This window comes from Heteronotia binoei, chromosome 1, assembly GCF_032191835.1.
Source record: "Heteronotia binoei isolate CCM8104 ecotype False Entrance Well chromosome 1, APGP_CSIRO_Hbin_v1, whole genome shotgun sequence".
NCBI lineage: Eukaryota > Metazoa > Chordata > Lepidosauria > Squamata > Gekkonidae > Heteronotia > Heteronotia binoei.
This window is the reverse complement of record NC_083223.1, coordinates 121,931,948-121,953,231: the sequence shown is the minus strand read 5'-3', so window position 1 is coordinate 121,953,231 and position 21,284 is coordinate 121,931,948. Positions and strand designations below refer to the sequence as shown.

At 44.6% G+C, this 21,284-nt stretch overlaps 1 protein-coding gene across 2 annotated transcripts in view; it reads right to left on the bottom strand.

Annotated features, from left to right (window-relative positions):
* PEX7 (peroxisomal biogenesis factor 7) overlaps positions 1-21,284 on the bottom strand; it is a 140,061-nt gene that overhangs the window by 49,901 nt on the left and 68,876 nt on the right. The window contains exons 6-8 of one of the 2 annotated variants that reach the window (XM_060240035.1): positions 19,882-19,988; positions 15,963-16,076; positions 13,937-13,992 (exon numbers count right to left, since the gene is read on the bottom strand). In XM_060240035.1, coding sequence (XP_060096018.1) covers positions 13,937-13,992; positions 15,963-16,076; positions 19,882-19,988 — 277 coding nt within the window. The remainder of the gene's footprint in view (positions 1-13,936; positions 13,993-15,962; positions 16,077-19,881; positions 19,989-21,284) is intronic. The other variant, XR_009555455.1, reaches the window with a different exon arrangement.

Here is a 21,284-nt window from a genome sequence, read left to right as displayed (position 1 = left end):
ATGGCATTGGCCTTTTTTATTGCAAACGCACACTGTCTTGACACTTTCAGTGAGTTATCTATCATGACCCCAAGATCTCTCTCTTGATCAGTCTCTGCCAGTTCACACCCCATCAACTTGTATTTGTAGCTGGGATTCTTAGCCCCAATGTGCATTACTTTGCACTTGGCCACATTGAACCGCATCTGCCACGTTGACGCCCACTCACCCAGCCTCAACAGATCCCTTTGGAGTTCCTCACAATCCTCTCTGGTTCTCACCACCCTGAACAATTTAGTGTCATCCGCAAACTTGGCCACTTCACTGCTCACTCCCAACTCTAAATCATTTATGAACAAGTTAAAGAGCATGGGACCCAGTACCGAGCCCTGCGGCACCCCATTGCTTACCGTCCTCCACTGCGAAGACTGCCCATTTATACTCACTCTCTGCTTCCTATTACTCAGCCAGTTTTTGATCCACAAGAGGACCTATCCTTTTACTCCATGATTCTCAAGCTTTCTAAGGAGCCTTTGATGAGGAACTTTATCAAAAGCTTTCTGGAAGTCAAGGTAAACAACATCTATCGGGTCTCCTTTGTCCACATGTTTGTTCACCCCCTCAAAGAAATGCAACAGGTTAGTGAGGCAAGATCTTCCCTTGCAGAACCCATGCTGAGTCTTCCTCAATAACCCGTGTTTATCAATGTGCCTACTCATTCTGTCCTTGATAATGGTTTCTACCAACTTTCCCGGTATTGAAGTCAGACTGACTGGCCTGTAATTTCCCGGATCTCCTCTGGAACCTTTTTTAAAGATGGGGGTGACATTTGCTACCTTCCAGTCCTCAGGAATGGAAGCAGATTTCAATGAAAGATTACAGATTTTTGTTAGAAGATCCACAAGTTCAACTTTGAGTTCCTTCAGAACTCTCGGATGTATGCCATCCGGACCCGGTGACTTATTAGTTTTTAATTTGTCTATCAGTTGTAGGACCTCCTCATTTGTCACCTCAATCTGACTCAGGTCTTTCAACACCCCTTCCAAAATTAGTGGTTCTGGGGCGGGCAAAAAGTTCTCGTCTTCTACAGTGAAGACGGAGGCGAAAAATTCATTTAGCTTCTCAGCCATTTCCCTATCCTCCTTCAGTAATCCTTTTACCCCATGGTCATCCAAGGGCCCCACTGCCTCCCTGGCTGGTTTCCTACTTCTAATATATTTGAAGAAAGTTTTATTGTTGGTCTTTATGTTTTTTGCAATATGCTCCTCATAGTCCCTTTTTGCCTGCCTGATCACAGTCTTGCATTTGATTTGCCACAGCCTGTGTTCCCTTTTACTAATCTCACTTGGACTGGTTTTCCACCGCTTAAAGGAGTCCTTCTTACCTTTTACAGCTTCCATTACTTTGTTTGTTAACCACGCAGGCCTTTTCTTATGCCTGTTTGTGCCTTTCCTAACTTGTGGTATGTATTTTATCTGAGCTTCTAGGATTATAGTTTTAAATAGCGTCCAAGCTTCCCCAAGGGTTTTGACCGTATGTACCTTTCCTTTCAGTTTCTTCCTCACATGCCTCCTCATCTCAGTGTATTTACCCCTTTTAAAGTTAAACGTGGTTATGGTGGTCTTTTTGGACAACTCCCTATTTATACAAACGGTGAAATCAATAACATTATGGTCACTGCTCCCAAGCGGCGCAATCACTTTTACATCTCTCACCAAGTCTTGAGCATTACTTAGGACCAAATCCAGGATCGCCCCACCCCTGGTAGGTTCTGAGACCATCTGCTCCATAGCACAGTCATTGAGAGCATCAAGAAACTCAATCTCTTTCTCTCGACCAGAACACATATTGACCCAATCAATCTGCGGGTAGTTAAAATCACCTATTACAACACAGTTTTTACGTTTAGCCGCTATCTTTAAGCCTTCCATCATATTATAATCCTCCTCTCTCTTTTGATTTGGTGGGCGATAACAAACTCCCATAGTTAAATTTCCTTTTGGGCCCTCTATTTCAACCCAAAGCATTTCTAAAAGTGAATCTAATTCTCTGATCTCAGCCTTACTGGACCGTATATCCTCTCTGACATACAGAGCCACCCCACCTCCAACCCTTCCCTCCCTATCCTTCCGATATAGCTTATATCCAGGAATCACCGTGTCCCACTGATTCTCCTCATTCCACCAAGTTTCTGAAATTCCCACAATGTCTATGTTTTCTCCCAACACTAAACATTCCAATTCACCAATTTTACTTCGAACACTTCTAGCATTTGCATACAAACATCTATAATTTCCCAGGCGAGCTAGGCCCGCCACCTTCCTCCTGCCACCTCGAGACACTGGCAGACAGTCCATATTGTTTGTCACCTTCACAGTGGACAACTCCGGTCCGTTACCCGGTAGAAAAATAGTAGCTAACCCTTCATCTCTTTGAGACGAGTCCTCCCGAACCAGAGACATTTCATCTCCTGTCGGCTTTCCCCCAAGATTTAGTTTAAAAACTGCTCTGCCACCTTTTTGATTTTAAGTGCCAGCAGCCTGGTTCCATCCGGGGACAAGTGGAGACTGTCTCTTTTGTACAGCTCCCGCTTGTTCCAGAAAGCATCCCAGTGCCTAACAAACTTAAACCCTTCCTCCTTACACCATCGTCTCATCCACACATTGAGACTTCTAATTTGTGCCTGTCTCTCCTGCCCTGCACGTGGAACAGGTAGCACTTCCGAGAAGGCTACCTTGGAGGTCCTGGCCTTAAGTCTCCTGCCTAGCAGCCTAAATTTTTCCTCCAGGACCTCACGACTGCATTTCCCCACATCGTTGGTGCCAACATGCACCACGACCACAGGCTCCTCCCCAGCACTGTCTATCAGTCTATCTACTACACGCGTAATGTCCGCTACCTTCGCACCAGGCAGGCAAGTCACCATACGGTCAGTACGCGGTTTCGCCACCCGGCTGTCTACTTGCCTAATGATCGAATCACCAACTACCAATACCCCCCCTCTCCCCCTGCTCAGGGATGGTTCCTTGGCGCGAAAGGATTCCCGCTCACCAACCGAAGAAGAGGTCCCTTCTGAGGGCGCATTCCCCTTATCCTCAGCACGGTGCCCTGTTCCCTCTCGACCCTCACGCTCTCTGGCAGCAACGGGGCTGCTACGTTCAGAGCGGGGCTCATCTAATACGCCCCCGAGAGTCTTCCCCAAGTGCCTAACTGACCGTCTCTGCTTCTCCAGGGCAGTCACCTCGGCCTCAAGGGTACGAACTCGTTCCCTGAGGACCAGGAGCTCCTTGCATCGAGCACACACCCAAGACTTCTGTCCTTTGGGCAGATAGTCATACATGTGACACTCAGTGCAAAACACTGGAAAGCCCCCAACCCCCTGCTGGCATTCTATCTTCATTGTATATATATATATATATATATATATATATATATATATATATATATATATATATATATATATATATATATATATATATATATATATATATATATATATATATATATATATATTAAAATATACAGTCCTCTTTAAATGCTGTTTAAGTGGCTCCCCTTCTGGCGGGTCAACTTACCTTACCTCAACTTACCTTATTGGGAACTTACCTTATTTGGAGAACAAGGAAGCCAGGGATCTGGGTTCCTGCTCCTTAGGGAGCCCCTAGGCGAAGAGCCACAGGCCAAGAGCCCTTTAGCTCTCGCCCTTCGGCTCGCGCCAAAGGCTCGCGCCTTTGGCAAGGCGCAGCTTAAAATGCAAAGAGGTGGAGCAGAGGCACTCCTCAGCAATCACTCTCAATCAGCAGCAATCACTCTCAATCTCTTTCACCCTTAAGGCAGTCAACCAAACAAAGAGCAGTCAACCAAACAAAGAGCAGTTCCCCAGCTATCACACCTTAGAATTTTAGGCAGCCCCACAAACCTTAGAATGTAGTCCTTCAAAACTCAGAAATTCTCAGCAATTTCTCCAGCTGTCTCAGCTATCAGAGCTGCTCTGCTCTGCTCCTCTCAGACCTCTGTGAGATGTCTGGGTGAGATAAATCTCAACCCAGACCCTAGTGACATTTAGCTCTGTGTGAGGGACCTATTAAACCAGTCAGGGTAAGGGAAAACAGCTCATTGGTTTCAGTTTTCAGTTTCTGAAAGCCTTGAAGTTCCATAGCCCCTGGAAGGTGTACTGAAGCCAAAGAAACATTAATGTATCATTTATATTTTAGCAATATATAACCCCTAAAGCAATATAAAAACCCCTAAAGTTTTTATTAAAAACTGATTTCCCCTAAGCTCTTTACGCAACATATCTGAAAATCATAGGACTCTTAAGTCTGACACAATATTTTTGTTCAGGAGAAATTTTTCTTATGCAAAATATTCTCTCTCTCTCTCTCGGCTTGGCTTCGCGAACGAAGATTTAAGGGTGCAATAGTCCACGTTTGCTGCAGGCTCGCTGGTGGCTGACAAGACCAATGTGGGACAGACAGGTCCGGCAACAGCGGCTGCAGGGAAAAGTCTGATTTAGGGTTGGTCCTGTAGCAGTGCGATTCTTCCTCAATCTCCTTTTGTCCTCAAGACCAGCTATGCGTGCGTTCTCAAAGGAAGAGATAGCCTGGTGGATGGTGTGCCTCCATGCTTTGCGATCTGAGGCTAGGTCAGGCCACTGGTGATGGTTGATGTGACAGGTGCTAAGGGATTTCTTCAAGGAGTCCTTGTACCTCTTCTTTGGTGCCCCTCTATTTCGATGGCCGGTGGAGAGTTCGCCATACAGGGCAATCTTGGGAAGGCGGTGGTTTTCCATCCTAGAAATATGCCCTGCCCAGCGCAGCTGCGTCTTCAACAGCAGTGCCTCGATGCTGGTAACCTCCGCCCTCTTGAGGACTTCAGTGTTGGTCACAAAGTCACTCCAGTGGATGTTGAGGATGGTGCGAAGGCAGCGCTGATGAAAGCGCTCAAGAAGTCGCAGGTGATGACGGTATAAAACCCACGATTCGGAGCCGTAGATGAGGGTTGTCATCACAACCGCTTTGTAAACATTGATCTTTGTGCCTTTTTTCAGATGCTCGTTGCTCCACACTCTTTTGTGCAGTCGGCCAAAGGCACGGTTTGCCTTTGCCAGCCTGTTGTCAATCTCCTTGTTGATCTTGGCATCTGAGGAGATGATGCACCCCAGGTAGCTGAACTGCTGGACTGTCTTCAGAACTGATTCACCCACAGTGATGCAGGGAGGGTGATAATCTTCCTGGGGTGCAGGCTGGTGGAGAACTTCTGTCTTCTTCAGACAGAGGACAAGGTGATCATACTTGGCGACTTCAATGCCAGAGTAGGTAAAGACTCGGAAGCCTGGAAAGGAGTACTTGGCAAACACGGCATTGGCAACTGCAATGACAACGGGCGCCTCCTGCTAGAATTCTGCATGGAGCACCAGCTCACCATCACCAACACTATCTTCCAGCAGAAGAACAGTCTGAAGACAACCTGGATGCACCCACGGTCCAAGCATTGGCACCTTATCGACTACATTCTGGTGCGCCAGAGAGACCTTCGAGATGTCTTACACACCCGAGTAATGCCCAGTGCAGAATGTCATACGGATCATCGTCTTGTACGCTGCAATCTCCGTCTTCACTTTAAACCCACACTCAGGAGAGGAGGTATCCCTCGGAGGAAGTTTCAGGTTGGCAGCCTCCAGTCAGCCGAAGTTAAAGCTGCCTTCCAGGCAAAACTCCAGTCAAGAATTGAGGACCCCAGTTGCCCCACAGACCCTTCTCCAGAAGCACTCTGGGAACACCTAAAAACTACCGTCCTGCAGATCTCTGAAGAAGTCCTCGGGTTCTCCACAAGGAAGAACAAGGACTGGTTTGATGATGCAAAATATTACATCAGAACATAAAAATCTAATTTGATTCTTCTATTCCCTCCCCCCATGAAAACGAAATTAGAATCCAACTACCTTGTAGTAATCAATATTTTCTGTGAAATTTACGTAGTCTGTGGTAACATTTTGTACAAGTAATCAGTGGATGTACTTCCTATACAGGGGAAAAAAGGACTGTTTCACAATCAGTCCTCTGGATCAGTTTTAGGGCACAATCCACAACAATGTTTATCATGTAGTGCTGCAAGGTGCTGCACAGCTCCATCTTAAGATCCGAAACTCTTTTGGAGTCCAGAAACCTATGGACCAAAAGAGCTGTTCCAAGAACTTCCATCCAGGAGATTTTACTTGACCTAGTCTCTGGCAGGGTTCCCACCCCCCACCCCCACCCCGGTGGTTTGCAGAAGCTGCAGTTGAGCATGGCACTGTCATAGACCAGGTCCTTATCCAATACAAATCAACACTGGTCACTGTGCTTGCAATTTCCTCTATTGTTTAAGTCCCAATGATTTCAGGGCCGGTGCGTGGGAGTCACCAGTCTAGGTCACCAGCTCCCAGAAGAGGAGGGGGCAGGCACCCCCTCCACATTTGCACCATCCCTGAGCCCCTGACTGGGCTCTGAGGGGTTGGAGGAGCTCTCCCAGACCCTCAGCACCCAGAAAGAACAGCGCTTTCCATCCTCGGTGCTCTCTGAACTCGGAGAGCGCAAGGGAGGGGAAGCACAGCATGTTCTTTCTGGGAGCTGAGGGGTCGGAGGAGCTCCCCCAGCCCCTCAGTGCCCAGAAAGAACGGTGCTTCCCATCCTTGGCGCCCTCCGAACTTGGAAAGTGCCGAGGAGGGGAAGCGCCATGTGTTCTTTCTGGGTGCTGAGGGGTTGGAGGAGCTCCCCCCAGCCCCTCAGTAACCAGAAAAAACGGCGCTTCCCGTCCTCAGTGCCCTACAAACTTGGAGAGCGCTGGGGAGGGAAAGCACTGAGTGCCTGGCATGATGGCGTCACCCAGAGGCTGCGCACAATGTAGTGTATACAATGACTTTTCCTTGGATGGCAGAACCCAACGCACCAGGTCTGAATGATTTCAAAATGAAAATGTGAAATCAAAAGAGTATAAGGCCCTCAAATGAATGTTAGGCTTTGACATGTAGCTATATAATTCTAAGAACATAAGAGAAGCCATGCTGGATCAGGCCAATGGCCCATCCAGTCCAACACACACACACACACACATATATATACTGTGGCTAATAGCCACTGATGGACCTCTGCTCCATATTTTTATCCAATCCCCTCTCAAAGCTGGCTATGCTTGTAGCCGCCACCACCTCCTGTGGCAGTGAATTCCACATGTTAATCACCCTTTGGGTAAAGAAGTACTTCCTTTTATCCATTTTAACCTGACTGCTCAGCAATTTCACTGAATGCCCACGAGTTCTTGTATTGTGAGAAAGGGAAAAAAGTACTTCTTTCTCTACTTTCTCCATCCCATGCATAATCTTGTAAACCTCTATCATGTCAACCCGCAGTCGGCGTTTCTCCAAGCTAAAGAGCCCCAAGCATTTTAACCTTTCTTCATAGCGAAGGTGTTCCAAACCTGTAATCATTTTAGTTGCCCTTTTCTGCACTTTTTCCAGTGCTATAATATCCTTTTTGAGGTGCGGTGACCAGAACTGTACACAGTATTCCAAATGAGATCGATTTATACAGGGGCATTATGATACTGGCTGATTTCTTTTCAATTCCCTTCCTAATAATTCCCAGCATGGCGTTGGCCTTTTTTATTGCAATCGCACATTGTCTTGATATTTTCAGTGAGTTATACCATGACCCCAAGATCTCTCTCTTGGTCAGTCTCTGCCAGTTCACAACCCATTCTGGACCTAAGTACTCCCCCCCCACCCCAAAAAAGAGTTTTCATAGATAAAGAATTTGAAGTGAACTGAGCAAAGAAGCACTCCTATCCCACCCACCCGCAACACAGCAGATGTAGGTGTAGGCTGTTTTCCTGCTCACTTGGAGAAGCAGATGCAGATACACTGTTCTTCTGTTTGACGGGAGGAGTGGCAGTGTCTTACCTAACACTCTGTAAGGTTCTAGAGATGTTCTACACAGGTATAAAGTTCTAGAGATTTCCTAATATCTCAGATTTCCACGTCAGTTATCAATTACAAGAAATCGTGGCTACTGGTATACATGAAATGAAGCTGACTGAAAGTGGCAGTCCTGGAGAGATACTGAAAATACCTCCTGCTGGCTGACATGATCATGACACCACAAATCTGTTTCTACAGTGAGGTTACTGCTATTGAGCTGAACTTTTCACCATCTCTTCTGCTTTTCTTGGTATATCTGTGGTCACCCAGAAGTTCCCAAAATCCTGTCAGGCTTTTTTAGTTGGGTGGAAGATGGGAGACAATAACTTCTCTCCCCATATCCATAGGGATTCTAGTAATACACTGAGGAATGGACAGGGGAGAGCATCCCAGTAGGGCGCTGACTGGAGAGACTGCAGTATATATTTAAGCGATACCATGGAAAGGTGTAATCTGATGTTTAGAGATGTATGAGTCTCTCTTGTTGAAGAAGGAATGCCCCTGGAAAGGAGGGCATAAGAGTTGTTTCTATGATATGGAGAGAGGGAAAAAGGAGGCAGGATTGAGGCTCATTCCACTTGATCCTAATTTCTGTGCACTCCAGCCAGAGTCCAGTGGAGCACTAGACAGACTGAATGATCACTGAAAAGGGCCAGGCTGCTGACCCTCATCCAGCCCCTCTTGGCCACATCTGGATGGCGATGGTGGCAGCTTGGGGGGCAGCCAGGCTGGGCCTAGTGGTGACTGTGCAACCTGCTGGCTGGCTGGCTCTCCGGAGGACTGCTGCAGGATCTCCAGTCAATGTGACCTGAGCCCCTCAACCACAGCTCTCCAAGCAGCATGGCAGGGAGCTGGAGGATTTCCCCATGCCCCCTCAGGCTGTGTGGGGAGGGAAACGGTCCGTCCCTGTTCTCCTTCCCAGGTGAGGGGGCTTCTTGCTTGGCAAGGGCTGGGCTGCTACAGCATCTTTCCCAACAGCTGGGGGACTTCACCGGGATGGGCAAGGCCAAGGCTCCCTCCTCCTCGCTGGGCTGCCACTCGTCCAAAGCACCGCCACCTGCCTCACAGCTTGGGCTGTGCCTCGCTTGGCACTCTGCTCAGTGCTTGGTGCAGCACTCTGAAGCCCACACAGAGGGAGGTGGAGGGCAGCAGCCTGGAGCCAAGGAGAAGCCAGGTGACTTCCCGAAAACTGTTTGGTGGTGGCACAGGGGCCCTTCTTGTCACACGGCACCCAGTTCAGTCAAGACACCCCAGAGACTAAGTGAAGCGGATGAGCGCCACGAGGTGAGACTTGGAGCTGGGGTGGCATTGCAGTGGAAGGCCCCAGGCTGCAGCTTTACCAGGTGGCACCCCCTTCCCCAAGCCCGAGGGTGCAGTCAAGCTCCCAGGAAGGTGGGCTGCCCCACTGCTGAGCCTGCGCTGAATACATCTTTGGTTCCCCCCTCCTGAGAAGAGGTTCTTTGGATGTGGGAGGCATCCCAGAGGCTTGCATGGGACACCCCCCACACCTCTTTGTGCAGGAGTTCAGCCTACTGTAGGGAGAAATCTGGACACATGTCAGGAAAGGGGAGGCAAACAGAGGGGCAGCAGAAGCTAGGGTGGGGAACCCTTAAAGGGTGCCAAAAAACCTGGTGCCAGCCCTGCATGCAAATCTAATAAATATAAATAGAACATACATGCAGACTCAAGCGACTAAATATTTTCATCTTTCTTAGTACAACTTCATCTATAAAAGAAGTTGAAAAGGTTGATAAATCACTGAAGTATCAAAGCAGTCAGAAGACAACTGGAAAATACAATTTCCATCAGCAATATAAATGATCTCTCAGTGAACAGTGTTTCACAATAAATGATTTTGAAATAACATTTTTAATTTAACTTTTTGGTTTCACTGTGGATAGAGGCTGAAAGTCCTAAAAATTTGCTGTGTCATTTCTTACAATAAAACATTTTGGCAAAAGTGTCTATAATAGTTTCTTTTCAAATTATTTTTGTTCAAAAACAAGTTAAGCTAAGCAGATGGTATATATTATTTGATTATAGTGCATTAAATGGCTTTTCACATTATATTCTAAAGAACCAAACTTCTTTGGTATTCCCTGCATGGTAATTATAGTATTACAGAAGAATTCTTGTAGAAACACTGCACTCTTCTAGATTCTGCCATCTGCCAAATTCTGCAAGAAGCTGCAATCTGGCATTTCCCTTCCATTGCATAACATTCAAACTATGCTAAAATTCATGCATTATGGCACAGTATATTTGATGCCTAAAGGATATTTCGTAAACACAAAACAATTTCTAAATAAAACGATATAACATAATAGCCATGATGGAGAGAAAACAGGGGGAAAAAGAGAGATTCAAACATCCTTAAACACAGATTTACATCCTCGAATCTTATCTCTTCTCTGATCTCTACACCAAACTTATTAGTGATGTCTTAGAGCTAATTCACATTTTAAAGAGGGGGAAATAGCAGTTCTGTTTTCTAGAAACTATTAACAATCATTCCATTTTGTTCCAATGTGACTTGTGCATATATACATCAAATCAGTCAAACCTAACATTTTCTGTCACTGGTCTTCCTGTACTTATGTGTAAGTATGTCGTGGTGATTTTATTAGGAGTTATGCAGAAGTCTGCAGCCAGAATGTGTTTGCAAGTACTAACTGGAGTTCTTGACCTGATACTTATGAACTATATACCTTTTTCTGTGTTTTTCTCTCTTTACCAGATAACTACTAGAGCATCTTAAGAGTCTTTGGGATAAGCAAAAGTTCTTCAAAACCAAGGTGATTTCCTATTTATGTGAAAACGCATATAGAACAACTTAGTTTTTTTGGCTGTGAAATATGCAAAATTCATTATTATCAGTTTTTTCTTTCTAATCTAGATTTATCGTCTTCCCCTTTCTTTTACAAAAGTGGATATTTAAATCTGTTTAGAGAATCAAAGATGCAGTTTTTCACATCTGGAAATGTACTTTGATTATTTGGAGACCTAAAAACGCTACTATTAATCCTCCCTCCAAGTTATGACTTCTCAAGTATCACCACAACTAATCTGTATTCTATCAAAATCAGATTGGAAACCTTTACAATGCGTAGAAACCCTGTTACTCAATGGGCTTAATACTAAAAAAAACCCCTACAAAAACCAACCAAAACCTATATAGTGAGAAAAAACAGATTAAAGTATCTATTACAAACAGTGGTACGATGATATTAAAAGACTGGCAAATAAGTTATTTCTGGAATGTTCCATTTATGAAAAAAGCATCACACTTTGCAAGATACTGGTTAGTTGAAAAGCTATTTTATTAAGAGCATCTGTCATGGCAGATAGTCAATAAAATCTCAAACTGAGTCAATCTTTAAACAGAAAAATCCACATATTATTAACCAGCACTTGAAAATGCCAAAATTGCTACTCTAAGAAGCAAGTTTTTGTGTGTCCAATTCAGAATAACTGCCTTCTAGGACAACAAATTAATATAATATCATAGGTCTTGTAGAGAACTGCCCTCCATCCTAAAACTCACATCACAATTATAGTAAATGAGACTGCACTCTTTACATGATGTCACAGGCAGGGAACAATTCAGTGTCTTACAAATGTAAATGGCCCTAGCTGGCAGACAGGTAGGTCAGACCTAAGACCAGATCAGGAATGGCTAAACTGTGGCTCGGGAGCCACATGCAACTCTTTCATACATACTGTGCAGCTCCTGGAAGTCAAGCAGGAAATTAATGCAGGCTTACTCTTCAGTAAGCATGCTTAGCATCACAACCTCAGTCAGCCTCTGAGAACTGACCCATAGGTAGGCAACAATTTCTGCTCTGTGTGAAGGAGGGAAGGAGGGGGAAATAAGCAGATTTAAACCACAGAGGTCACCTAGAGACCTAGAACAAAGGAAGAAAGTGCAAGAGCTGAGGGAGCCACTGGAAGGAGGAATGGAATTAAAGAGGGTGGCGCAGTGTCCCTCCTTACTTTTATAGTTCTTGTAGGAGCTGTATTTACTGTTCTTGGTGTCAAGGTAAAGAGAGCTACATAATGATGCAAATGGTGGTCAGTGGTTTATATGGTACATGTGTATTTCCTTCTTCCACTGACGCAAAAAAATAATTCTTTAACCTTTCCCTATGCTGGTCTTAGGGGGACTGTTATTCCCACCTTTTGTTTTTTAAAGAAGTCTCCTAACATGGTCATGTTGTAAAGTGCACACATATGTATTTTATCTTTCTGTGCAAAGAAAATATTAAGAGTTTTAATAAAGATGGGTGTAATATTCGTTCAAGTCTTGCGGCTCTCAAACATCTGATGTTTATTCTATGTGGCTCTTACGTTAAGAAAGTCTGGCCACCCCTGGACCAGAGTATTAAACCTAGGGGACAGAGTAGAAGGAAATTCAAAAAGAAGAGAAGGTAAAAACTTAAAGGGAGGGGGCAGACCTGTAGTCAGGAAATTTTCCAGTGCGGAGCTTTGGGATTTGGGGAGGGGAGTTGTGTCCCTGCCAATGTGGTGGTATCACTAGCAATGTCACCATGAGTGACTTTCCACCGAGGAGAGCTGAAAAGGAGGTAGCCTCAACTTGAGGTTCCTCAAAGTCCCAGCAATCTTGTGGAAGGATGACGGGCATGCTTGACAATCACCAGATCCCCCTTGTCCAAATTAAAATCCTAAAGGAGGAGGGTGGCTGGCAGCCTCATGTCTTTTTCTTCAGAGGCAAGCTGCAATGACAGAAGGGAGAGCTTTCTACAGTTTCCCTGGCGAGCATGGGCTTTGGCATGGGGAAGGGCTGTTTGAGCATGCACCAAGGCATCCTGGGCTCCTCCACACCTTCTGCTCAGATCCTGTCTTAGACAGCTGCAACTGCCCTTTGGTCCCTGGCATCTTCCTCTGAGCATCTCCTCCTGAAGCTTTTTCTCCTCCTTGCTGAGATGAGGCTTCTGCAGCTGTGATGGCATCAGCAACTCCCCTTAATATTTTCCCTTCAAGTGACAAAAGGAGAATAGAGGTCCGGGAGGTGGCGCAGGAGGGACTCTGATCACCACCGGAGCCCTAAATTAGATACCCTTGACTAGAACTGAGACTACAAAGGTGAGGGGTGGTTTAAAAAAGGGGGAGGTTTCTGGGATTCCTGCCCAGGATGTGTTCCCATCCCAGCCCCCTCTCGGCCCTGGGTACCAAAGTCTGGTGCTCCCCTAAATGGATAGGGAGTGCAATCCCTAAAGACCCATGACTGGGAGGGGGTCAGAGAAGGAAGAAGCACTCTTGCTCTTTTTGGCCATCATTACAAGCCTTTCTAAGGAGGTTCCACAATGCTAGGAACTCCATGGTGAGCACATGTTGCTAAAAATGAGAAGAAGCCCCAGACAACTGGCAAGGACCTCTCCTAGGCTGCCACCTGCCTAACTTGAAAAGGCAGGGGCATCTAATACAGGGACTTATAAGATTAATATGCTACCAGTTCAGGCACATAAAGCTCCACCTAGAAGGACTCTCTTACTATTATTATTCAAAAAGAGCCAATTCAACACTTTTTTCTATTGAATCTTCAGATACTTGTGCATGCTGATTACAATCATATTTCTATTTGCACACACACTTTACAGTTACATTATCGTCATATGATACGTTATTTAAGGATCCAAATACAAGGATACAAAGATAAAAATATTTAAAAGTCAAGTTATAAAACCATCTGTTAAATACAATAACAATATCAAATTACTAAAAACTCTCTATCATGCTGCTAAGAAAGCATGCATTTAACATTATCAGTTTCTGTAACAAAAGTCAGGTAAACTGAGGGCTGAAGTAGAACCTTTGTTTCTCTTAAAATCTTACAAAAAATCAGTCACAGAGATGTCTTCTGCTGCAACAGTCTTGCAAGGCCAAAGACATGGAATTTCTGTCCAGAGACTGAAAGTAAGAATCACTAGGCAGAACAAGGCAGAATTATGTGCAACAATTTTTCTAAAAATATTACCTTACCTCACAGTAAAATCATAGGAACAGGATGCCAATACAGTGGCATGAAACGGTGAAAACTGAAAAGAAAGTGGGGAGGGGAGAGACACCAAAAGTAGTATCAATATGAAATATTAAAGATGCGTTGACATTTACTATGAATAGAGTTCTGTAATGTAACATTATCAAAGACAGCAGAGTCCAAAACTTGACATGATGTTACTCAGTATGAGGTCTACCATGAAGATAACTATCTATTTCATAATACAGCCCTGTCATAAATTAAGATTTTGAATCAATTTTAAATCCCTTACATGGCAATCATCTAAAGCAGAGTTGCCATAAACACATTAACGGTTACAAGGTCTACCATATGCCTGATATACGCTCCTGATAGCTATTACAAAAAGCTTGGGAAGAACCGGATGAAGCATCTTCTCACAAGCATACGCTTATTACAGAATTTGCCTGCTCTTTTCTTAGACAACAACGCTGGTTTTTGGGGAGAGATATAGCAAGATGTATATCATTGCTGAGACTTTACTCGTTGGCTAGGAAGGTGGGAATGAATTTGTTGTTCATTAAAGCAACTGACATAGAATACTGCCAAGCAGGCCTCGGACTCAGCAGGAGCTCACAGGAGCACAGCTCTTGAACCTTTCTGATGGTTTCCCCTTCTCCTCCCCACCTTGTCCATTGAATAGTATGTGCAGCTGCATAACAATCCCTGGATGAGCTCCACCACCTATTTTTCTACAAAACGACCCCTGCTGCCAAGGCACTTTGTCTCCTATTTCTGGACTTATCAGAACTTGCTATTTTTTAAAATGAAACCTGGGGATTCATGTCATTTTCTGAACAAAACCAATTGGCAGCATAACCAGATTCTGTAGAAAAGTTAGAAAACTGATCATGTGGTTGGATGCCTCTAAACTTGCACCATTTCATATATGAGAGAGAGAGAGAGAGACTGCTCTATACTCGTAATACCAAGGCTGTATTGGGAGCAATCCTAAGGAGTGCTATTCAGTGGGGCTTATTCCCAGGAAAATCTTTTTAAGATTATAGCTGTTTTCACTTCTCATATTTTGAAAAAATGCTGCCATTAAGAAAACTTGATTCAAGTCTGCAAATTGTCAACTGTACAACAATCTCTCATAATTTGCCCCACAAAAGAGAGCAGATACCGTACATTACCAGAGCCCTTGGCACAGACAGCAGAGATGAAGCCTTCCGAAAGGCTGCATCAAAGATAAGAACTTGGAGCCAAGCTCTTGTTAACCTTATTTCTGGTTCCCTAACAGTAAACTTTTAACATAATTTTTTCAAATATATTAATGGGGCAAAACAACCCTCCCTAACAATGTAGCCTTGAGTAACACCCCAGCACTCAAGCAATAAGAACATCCATCAGCCTTGAAATAAGCCCTTTATTTCAACATAATAGCTACCTCAGCATCCTTCCTGGATGTTTAGGATATTTAATTTTCCCAGTGTCTTATCCAAACAATATATTGACCAGAATCCAAAGAGCTAGTTAAGGAACAGTTACGTGCCACAGAATTTTTGTTCTGAATATCAGATTCCAATGTCATCCCACAAAATTTCTTACAAAGTCTCCTCCATTGCAGAAGAGTTATGATAGAAATGCTGATCAAGACACATGAGTCCAAACCTTGACAATGTGGGACTGATTACTAAGAATGGTTTCCACAATATCTCTAGTTTTGTTTGATATTATTGTTGTTATCAAAGATTTCAGGTTTTCACGGCTGGTAACATCATTAGGGTTTGTAGAATTTTTCGGGATCAAGTGCCGTGTTCTACTGGATAAAGTTTTCCTTCCAGACGTTTCCTTTCAGAGAGGATGTTCTCCGCAGCTGAGAATGAAACGTCTGGAAGGAAAACTTTCTCCAGTAGAACACGGCACTTGATCCCGAAAGATTCTACAAACCCTAATTATTGTTGTTATTTATGTCATTAAATAGGCACTCTACACTACTAATGAACAGTAAGCTGTAATCAAATGAGAACATTTTTAAAAGCTTACCTTTACTCTTCTTACAGCGTAAGTATGGCCAAAGAGACTGAATACTGGTTGCCGGATATTTCTCAGATCCCAGCCTTTCAAATTGCAATCGACAGCACCTGTTACCAGCAAGTTCTGGTAATAAAATATAAAGAATTAGTTCATAACAAATACAAAGCTAAATTACAAATGCAACATTTAGGAATATTGTCCGAGATATCAATACCAATCTGGTGTTAATAACCATGGTTGGATCCCACACTCTTAGAGCAGAAGATGCTGATAGTCATAGACCTTTCCCACTTTTCCCTCTCTTGCTGTTCCTTGCAACCCCAAGAAAGTCCCCTCCCTCGCTTTCCTGCCTTCCTTCCTACCTTTCTTTACTAGTCACGAATCATAATAATAGATCAGCCAAGATCTGTGTGGAACTTGCATGGACTAAGGGCCACATGGGTCAAGAGATGGCAGTGGGGATGGGATGAAATCCCCCTTTTTGCCTGTTCCATCAGAGCAGTTCTGCTCATGGAAGAGGAAGATGTGATTTCATCATCCCCCCTGCAACCAGTGTTCCTACTAAAGACCTTAGGGCAGAGATTTTTGCCTCAGCACAGGGCAACCAAAAATCCAGTTTCGTTGAAGGCTGTGCCATCAACCATGTCTGCCCCATCCCTCTCAATGGAAAGTGAAAACCTGGTTACATGGCTAGGAAACAACAGATTTTCCAATATTGCTTGGGCAGTTACTATAGATGGGGAGTGATGGGGAGGAGTGGATCAGGGGAAGGTGAGTTTTGTTGGGTGGAAATCAAAAGACTTCAAGTTCCAGATCCAATCTCTTTGGCTTCTCTGGGCTTAGATGGAGTGGGGCTTCGAGAAGCTCAAGCTGGAATAAGCTTCCAATTGGCTCCCGGGACCCCCAAAAGGATGGGGCTTAGCAGAGGTTTGGCTGACACACTGTGATTGTTGAGCCCTTTGCTTCTGTACAGTATTCCAAGCGAGGTGCTGGAATCTGGATGGCCTTGTAAGGCATCAAGATGCCTTTCCACCCCCCACCCCCAACCTGGGCCCAGAGGTTCCTCCTTGCCTCCTTTAGACCTCTTTCCCCACCCCTTCGGACACAAGGTTAGTGGCGCCCTCAGCTGATCTGCTCCATCTCCCCAGCTTAGAGGGACTGGGAAACTCTGGCACAGAAGGGGCATTGAGGGCCCAAGAAGGGAACAGCTGCATTCAGCAGAAAAGAATGTCCTCCTGGGATGGCAGTGCCGAAGCATGATCAAGAATCCCCTCTGACACCATCTAGCTCACTCACAAAGCCTTGAACCACATGCACATTTGCAAGAAAAAGAAAAAGCGATGACAAGCTCCCGGCTTTCTCTGCCTTGCCTTTTTAAAATGGCTGTATCCTTGCACCTTAAAGTCACTCACTCGTGCACCCCATATATCTGGTCCTTTGTCTTCTTTCTGTGCCTGTTTTCTTACCACAAAGAAGCACCAATGACTTCCACACTCTCTCATGCTCCCTTTTTTTCACCTCCTGCCTCTGGTGTGTGCATGTGTGTGTTTTTTCTTGCTCTCCTGAAATAATCCATGCACCAACTGCCTCACTCCATTCCCTGGTTCCCTCATTCCCTCCCCTCCCCTGCTCTCTTTTCTATAACTCAAAAACTTGTCTGGCCCATTCCAGATTGCTGGTGCCAGCCTGCTCTCTGGGAAGGGCGGGGGAGGCAAGCGCTGAGTGAGAAAAAAGTAGGCAAGGCAGAACAGCCCCACTACATGAACAGACATCAAACCAGCCCTTTATCTCACTGCAATGTTCTCCTTCCGCTGCCACCGCCCTCTTGCCTGTCTGCCTCCCCCCCACCCCACCAAACATCCCTTCTCTTCACCACCATATTTCTAAGCCAAGAGGATCTCTCTCTCTCTCTCTGTCCCTAATGAAGGAGGCTGCAAAGCAGCAGAAACAGCTCCAAAGGTAGAAAATAACAGCAATGGGGAGAAAGAAGGGTAGGAAGGGGCTTCAGGGGAGAAGAGCAAAGAGTTGGGGTTCAGTGGAGTGGTTGGTAGGAGCTGCAGGATGGAGCCTGGGGAGGACAGGGATTTTAGGATGGTGTTATGCTGCAGAATCCTTCAGGTGGACTTCAGACCCTAGCTGGAGGTTGGCAAACCTAGTGGCAGTAGTGATGGTTATAAGTATAAATGGCTTTTCAAGCTCATCAGACAGATTCCTAGAGGGGAGGATCCATCAGTGGCTACTAGACATGTTGATTTAGGGTAGCATCCATATTCAAAAGAAGTCAACCTCTGGATCCCAGTGCTGGGAGTCGACATCAGGAGAAGGGCTTGACACCCATGCCCTGTTTGTTTGGCTCTTTGGAATAGGAAAAGCCTTCATTATTGCATTTTTAATTGGACATTTACACTTGGTATATTATAACTGCATTGGGCTGCAAATGTGGGAGAGGACTGTAAAATATGATAAATGGGAACCAGAAGACTTTATTGACTGGTAGCAGAAGCAGTGTTCTCTTCAAATGGTGCACATAAGTAATGGTGCACATTTTAAGAAGGATATAGACAAGCTGGAACGGGTCCAGAGGAGGGCAATGAAGATGTTGAGGGGTCTGGAGACCAAGTCCTATGAGGAAAGGTTGAAGGAGCTGGGGATGTTTAGCCTGGAGAGGAGGCAGGAGAGGTGATATGATCACCATCTTCAAGTACTTGAAAGGCTGTCATATAGAGGATGGTGTGGAATTGTTTTCTGTGGCTCCAGAAGGTAGGACCAGAACCAATGGTCAAGTTAAACCAAAAGAGTTTCCAGCTCAACATTAGGAAGAGCTTCTTGACCGTTAGAGCGATTCCTCAGTGGAACAGGCTTCCTTGGAAGGTGGTGGGCTCTCCTTCCTTGGAGGTTTTTAAACAGAGGCTAGATGGCCATCTAACAGCAATGAAGATCCTGTGAATTTAGGGGGAGGTGTTTGGGAATTTCCTGCATTGTGCAGGGGGTTGGACTAGATGACCCTAGCGGTCCCTTTCAACGCTATGATTCTATGATTACTGAAGGTACCAACTGCTTTTACTGCACTGTTTATAGAATATTTTGCCTTAAACAGTTGTTCACATTTTTTCTGTAATTCTAATATTATACTATTGCTCTTTGGTTGTCTAATGGCTGTCTGATACACTCTAATCCATGCTGAGTCTCAGTGGAAAAAAGTGACTATTAAGAAAACATAAAATAAGTAAAAATTAAGCACATATTCTATTAAATGTGAAAGGTACACGTGTATAATTACACATATACAGTTTAAGAGAAAGAAGTCCCAGAGGAAAGAGGTCACAGAGGAAGGATTTAATGAAAGGAGGCAAAGTAGGTATACTGACTTACAGTTATCATCTCAGTTTTTGGCACTAGATCTCCAGTATCTAAGGCATTGTAATATTTTTCTACTATAGTTCTTGTCTCTCTTTATAAAATACCCTCTGGAATACTGCTGTTTGCACATTCTGCAAAATGACAGAAATGTGGGAGGCTATCTGATCTCAGGCAGGCCATTCCACAAGGTATGAGCCACAGGAAATGCACATGAATGGACAGCTACCAATCTTACCCATTTGCAGGGTGGCAGCTTAGCTCAGATGAGCAAAACTGCCACAGAGGGGCATAGTGGGAGATGAGAGCCATGGCTATGAAATGCTTTGAAGGTAATAACCAGAACCCTGATATGAACTAATCAATAACAATGGATTGTCTGTAGAAAGGGTGTGATATGTGCATTTCACAGAGTGCCTGATAGTAACTGCACTGTGGTATTTTGCACCAACTGGAGTATGAGTTGTCTTTTAAGGCAGACCAGTGTAGAGTGCATTACAATAGTCTAGCCTCAAGATAACCATAGCATGATGGATCCATGCATCATTTCAGCTGTTTCTGGTCACTGTACCTGATCATATTTGCACCAGTCACAACTTAAAATCTCAGCCTGGTGTGCTGGAATTACTACTGGGAGCCTTGGCGCCTTAGCATCCCAAATTCGTAATGTCTGGTCACCTGAAAAAGAGGCATGAGTTATTATTTACTTATTTATTATTTGACTTATAGATCACCCTCCCCCATGCATAGGGTTCAGGGGTGGTGAACAACATTTCAATAAATACATTTATAGCCAATTTTTTTTAAAAGTTAAAACAATAAACAGATCTATTTCAGATAGCATTGTAGAGGAAATACAGAGGTCAGGCTTGATGACAAACTGTTGCTGTCCTCAATCATAGGTCTAGAGGAACATCTGTCTTACAGGCGTTGCAGAACTGCAGTAAGTCCCACAGGGCACAGATGTTATTTGGCAGAGAGCTCCACCAGGCTGATTGAGGACAGCTGGATCTCTTTCAGGCCAGGGATCACCAGGAGGTTCTTTTCCCAGAGTATAATGCTCTTGGGGAGAGGGGGATAGCAGGAGAGACTGTTCCATAGATATGTTGGCCATTTGTGGCCTTAAAGGTTAATACCAGAGCCTTGAACCTGATCTGGTATTCAACCTGAAGCCAGTGCCGCTGGTGAAGCACCAGTTGGATATGTACTGTCAGTGGTGTTCCAGTAATGACCCAGATCATAGCATTCTGGACCAGTTGTAATTTCCAGGTCAGTCTCAAGGGTAGCCCTGTGTAGAGTGATTACAGTAGTCTAATAGGCTTGCTCCCCAGTATAATATTTAGTATTTCCATGGATATATAGCTCAAGCTTTGGATACTTACAATTCAACAACATGTGCAAAATAAAAATTGCTAGGAAAACTGTATAATTACAGCTAATAATTCTAATTGTGTTAGCGAAGCAATCCAAGCCAATATTCAACTTCCTTTCTCCTTGTTAGCCTTTAGTCTTTTTTCATTATGGATCCAAAGGGCTATTTCCACAAGCAGAAAGCCCTTCTACAAGGGAAGTGTGCCTGTGCATCAGTTCTCCTCACCAGCTGCAAAGCTCCACATAACTGCCAAGAATTCCCTGGCCCTGCAGCAGCAGGCTGGAGAGAGGAGAAAGGAAAAGCGCATTTCACAACAGAACTTCTCTTATAATTATTTTGATCCAAACTAATGTGTTATGTGTGTGCGTGTGCACATGTACATAAAGACTACAATATATTCCAAACTTATTTGCTGAATATGTCCACCTGCCTACCACACCCGATCTGTTCTATCCATCCCATCTGCTATGGCCCCCATCTGGTGGAACTCTGTGTCAGAGAACATCCATGCCCTATGGGATTCATTGCCTTTTTATAGGGCTTGCAAGGCAAAGATGTTCCACCAGGCATTTGGTTGAGGACAGCAATGGTCTGGCATTCTC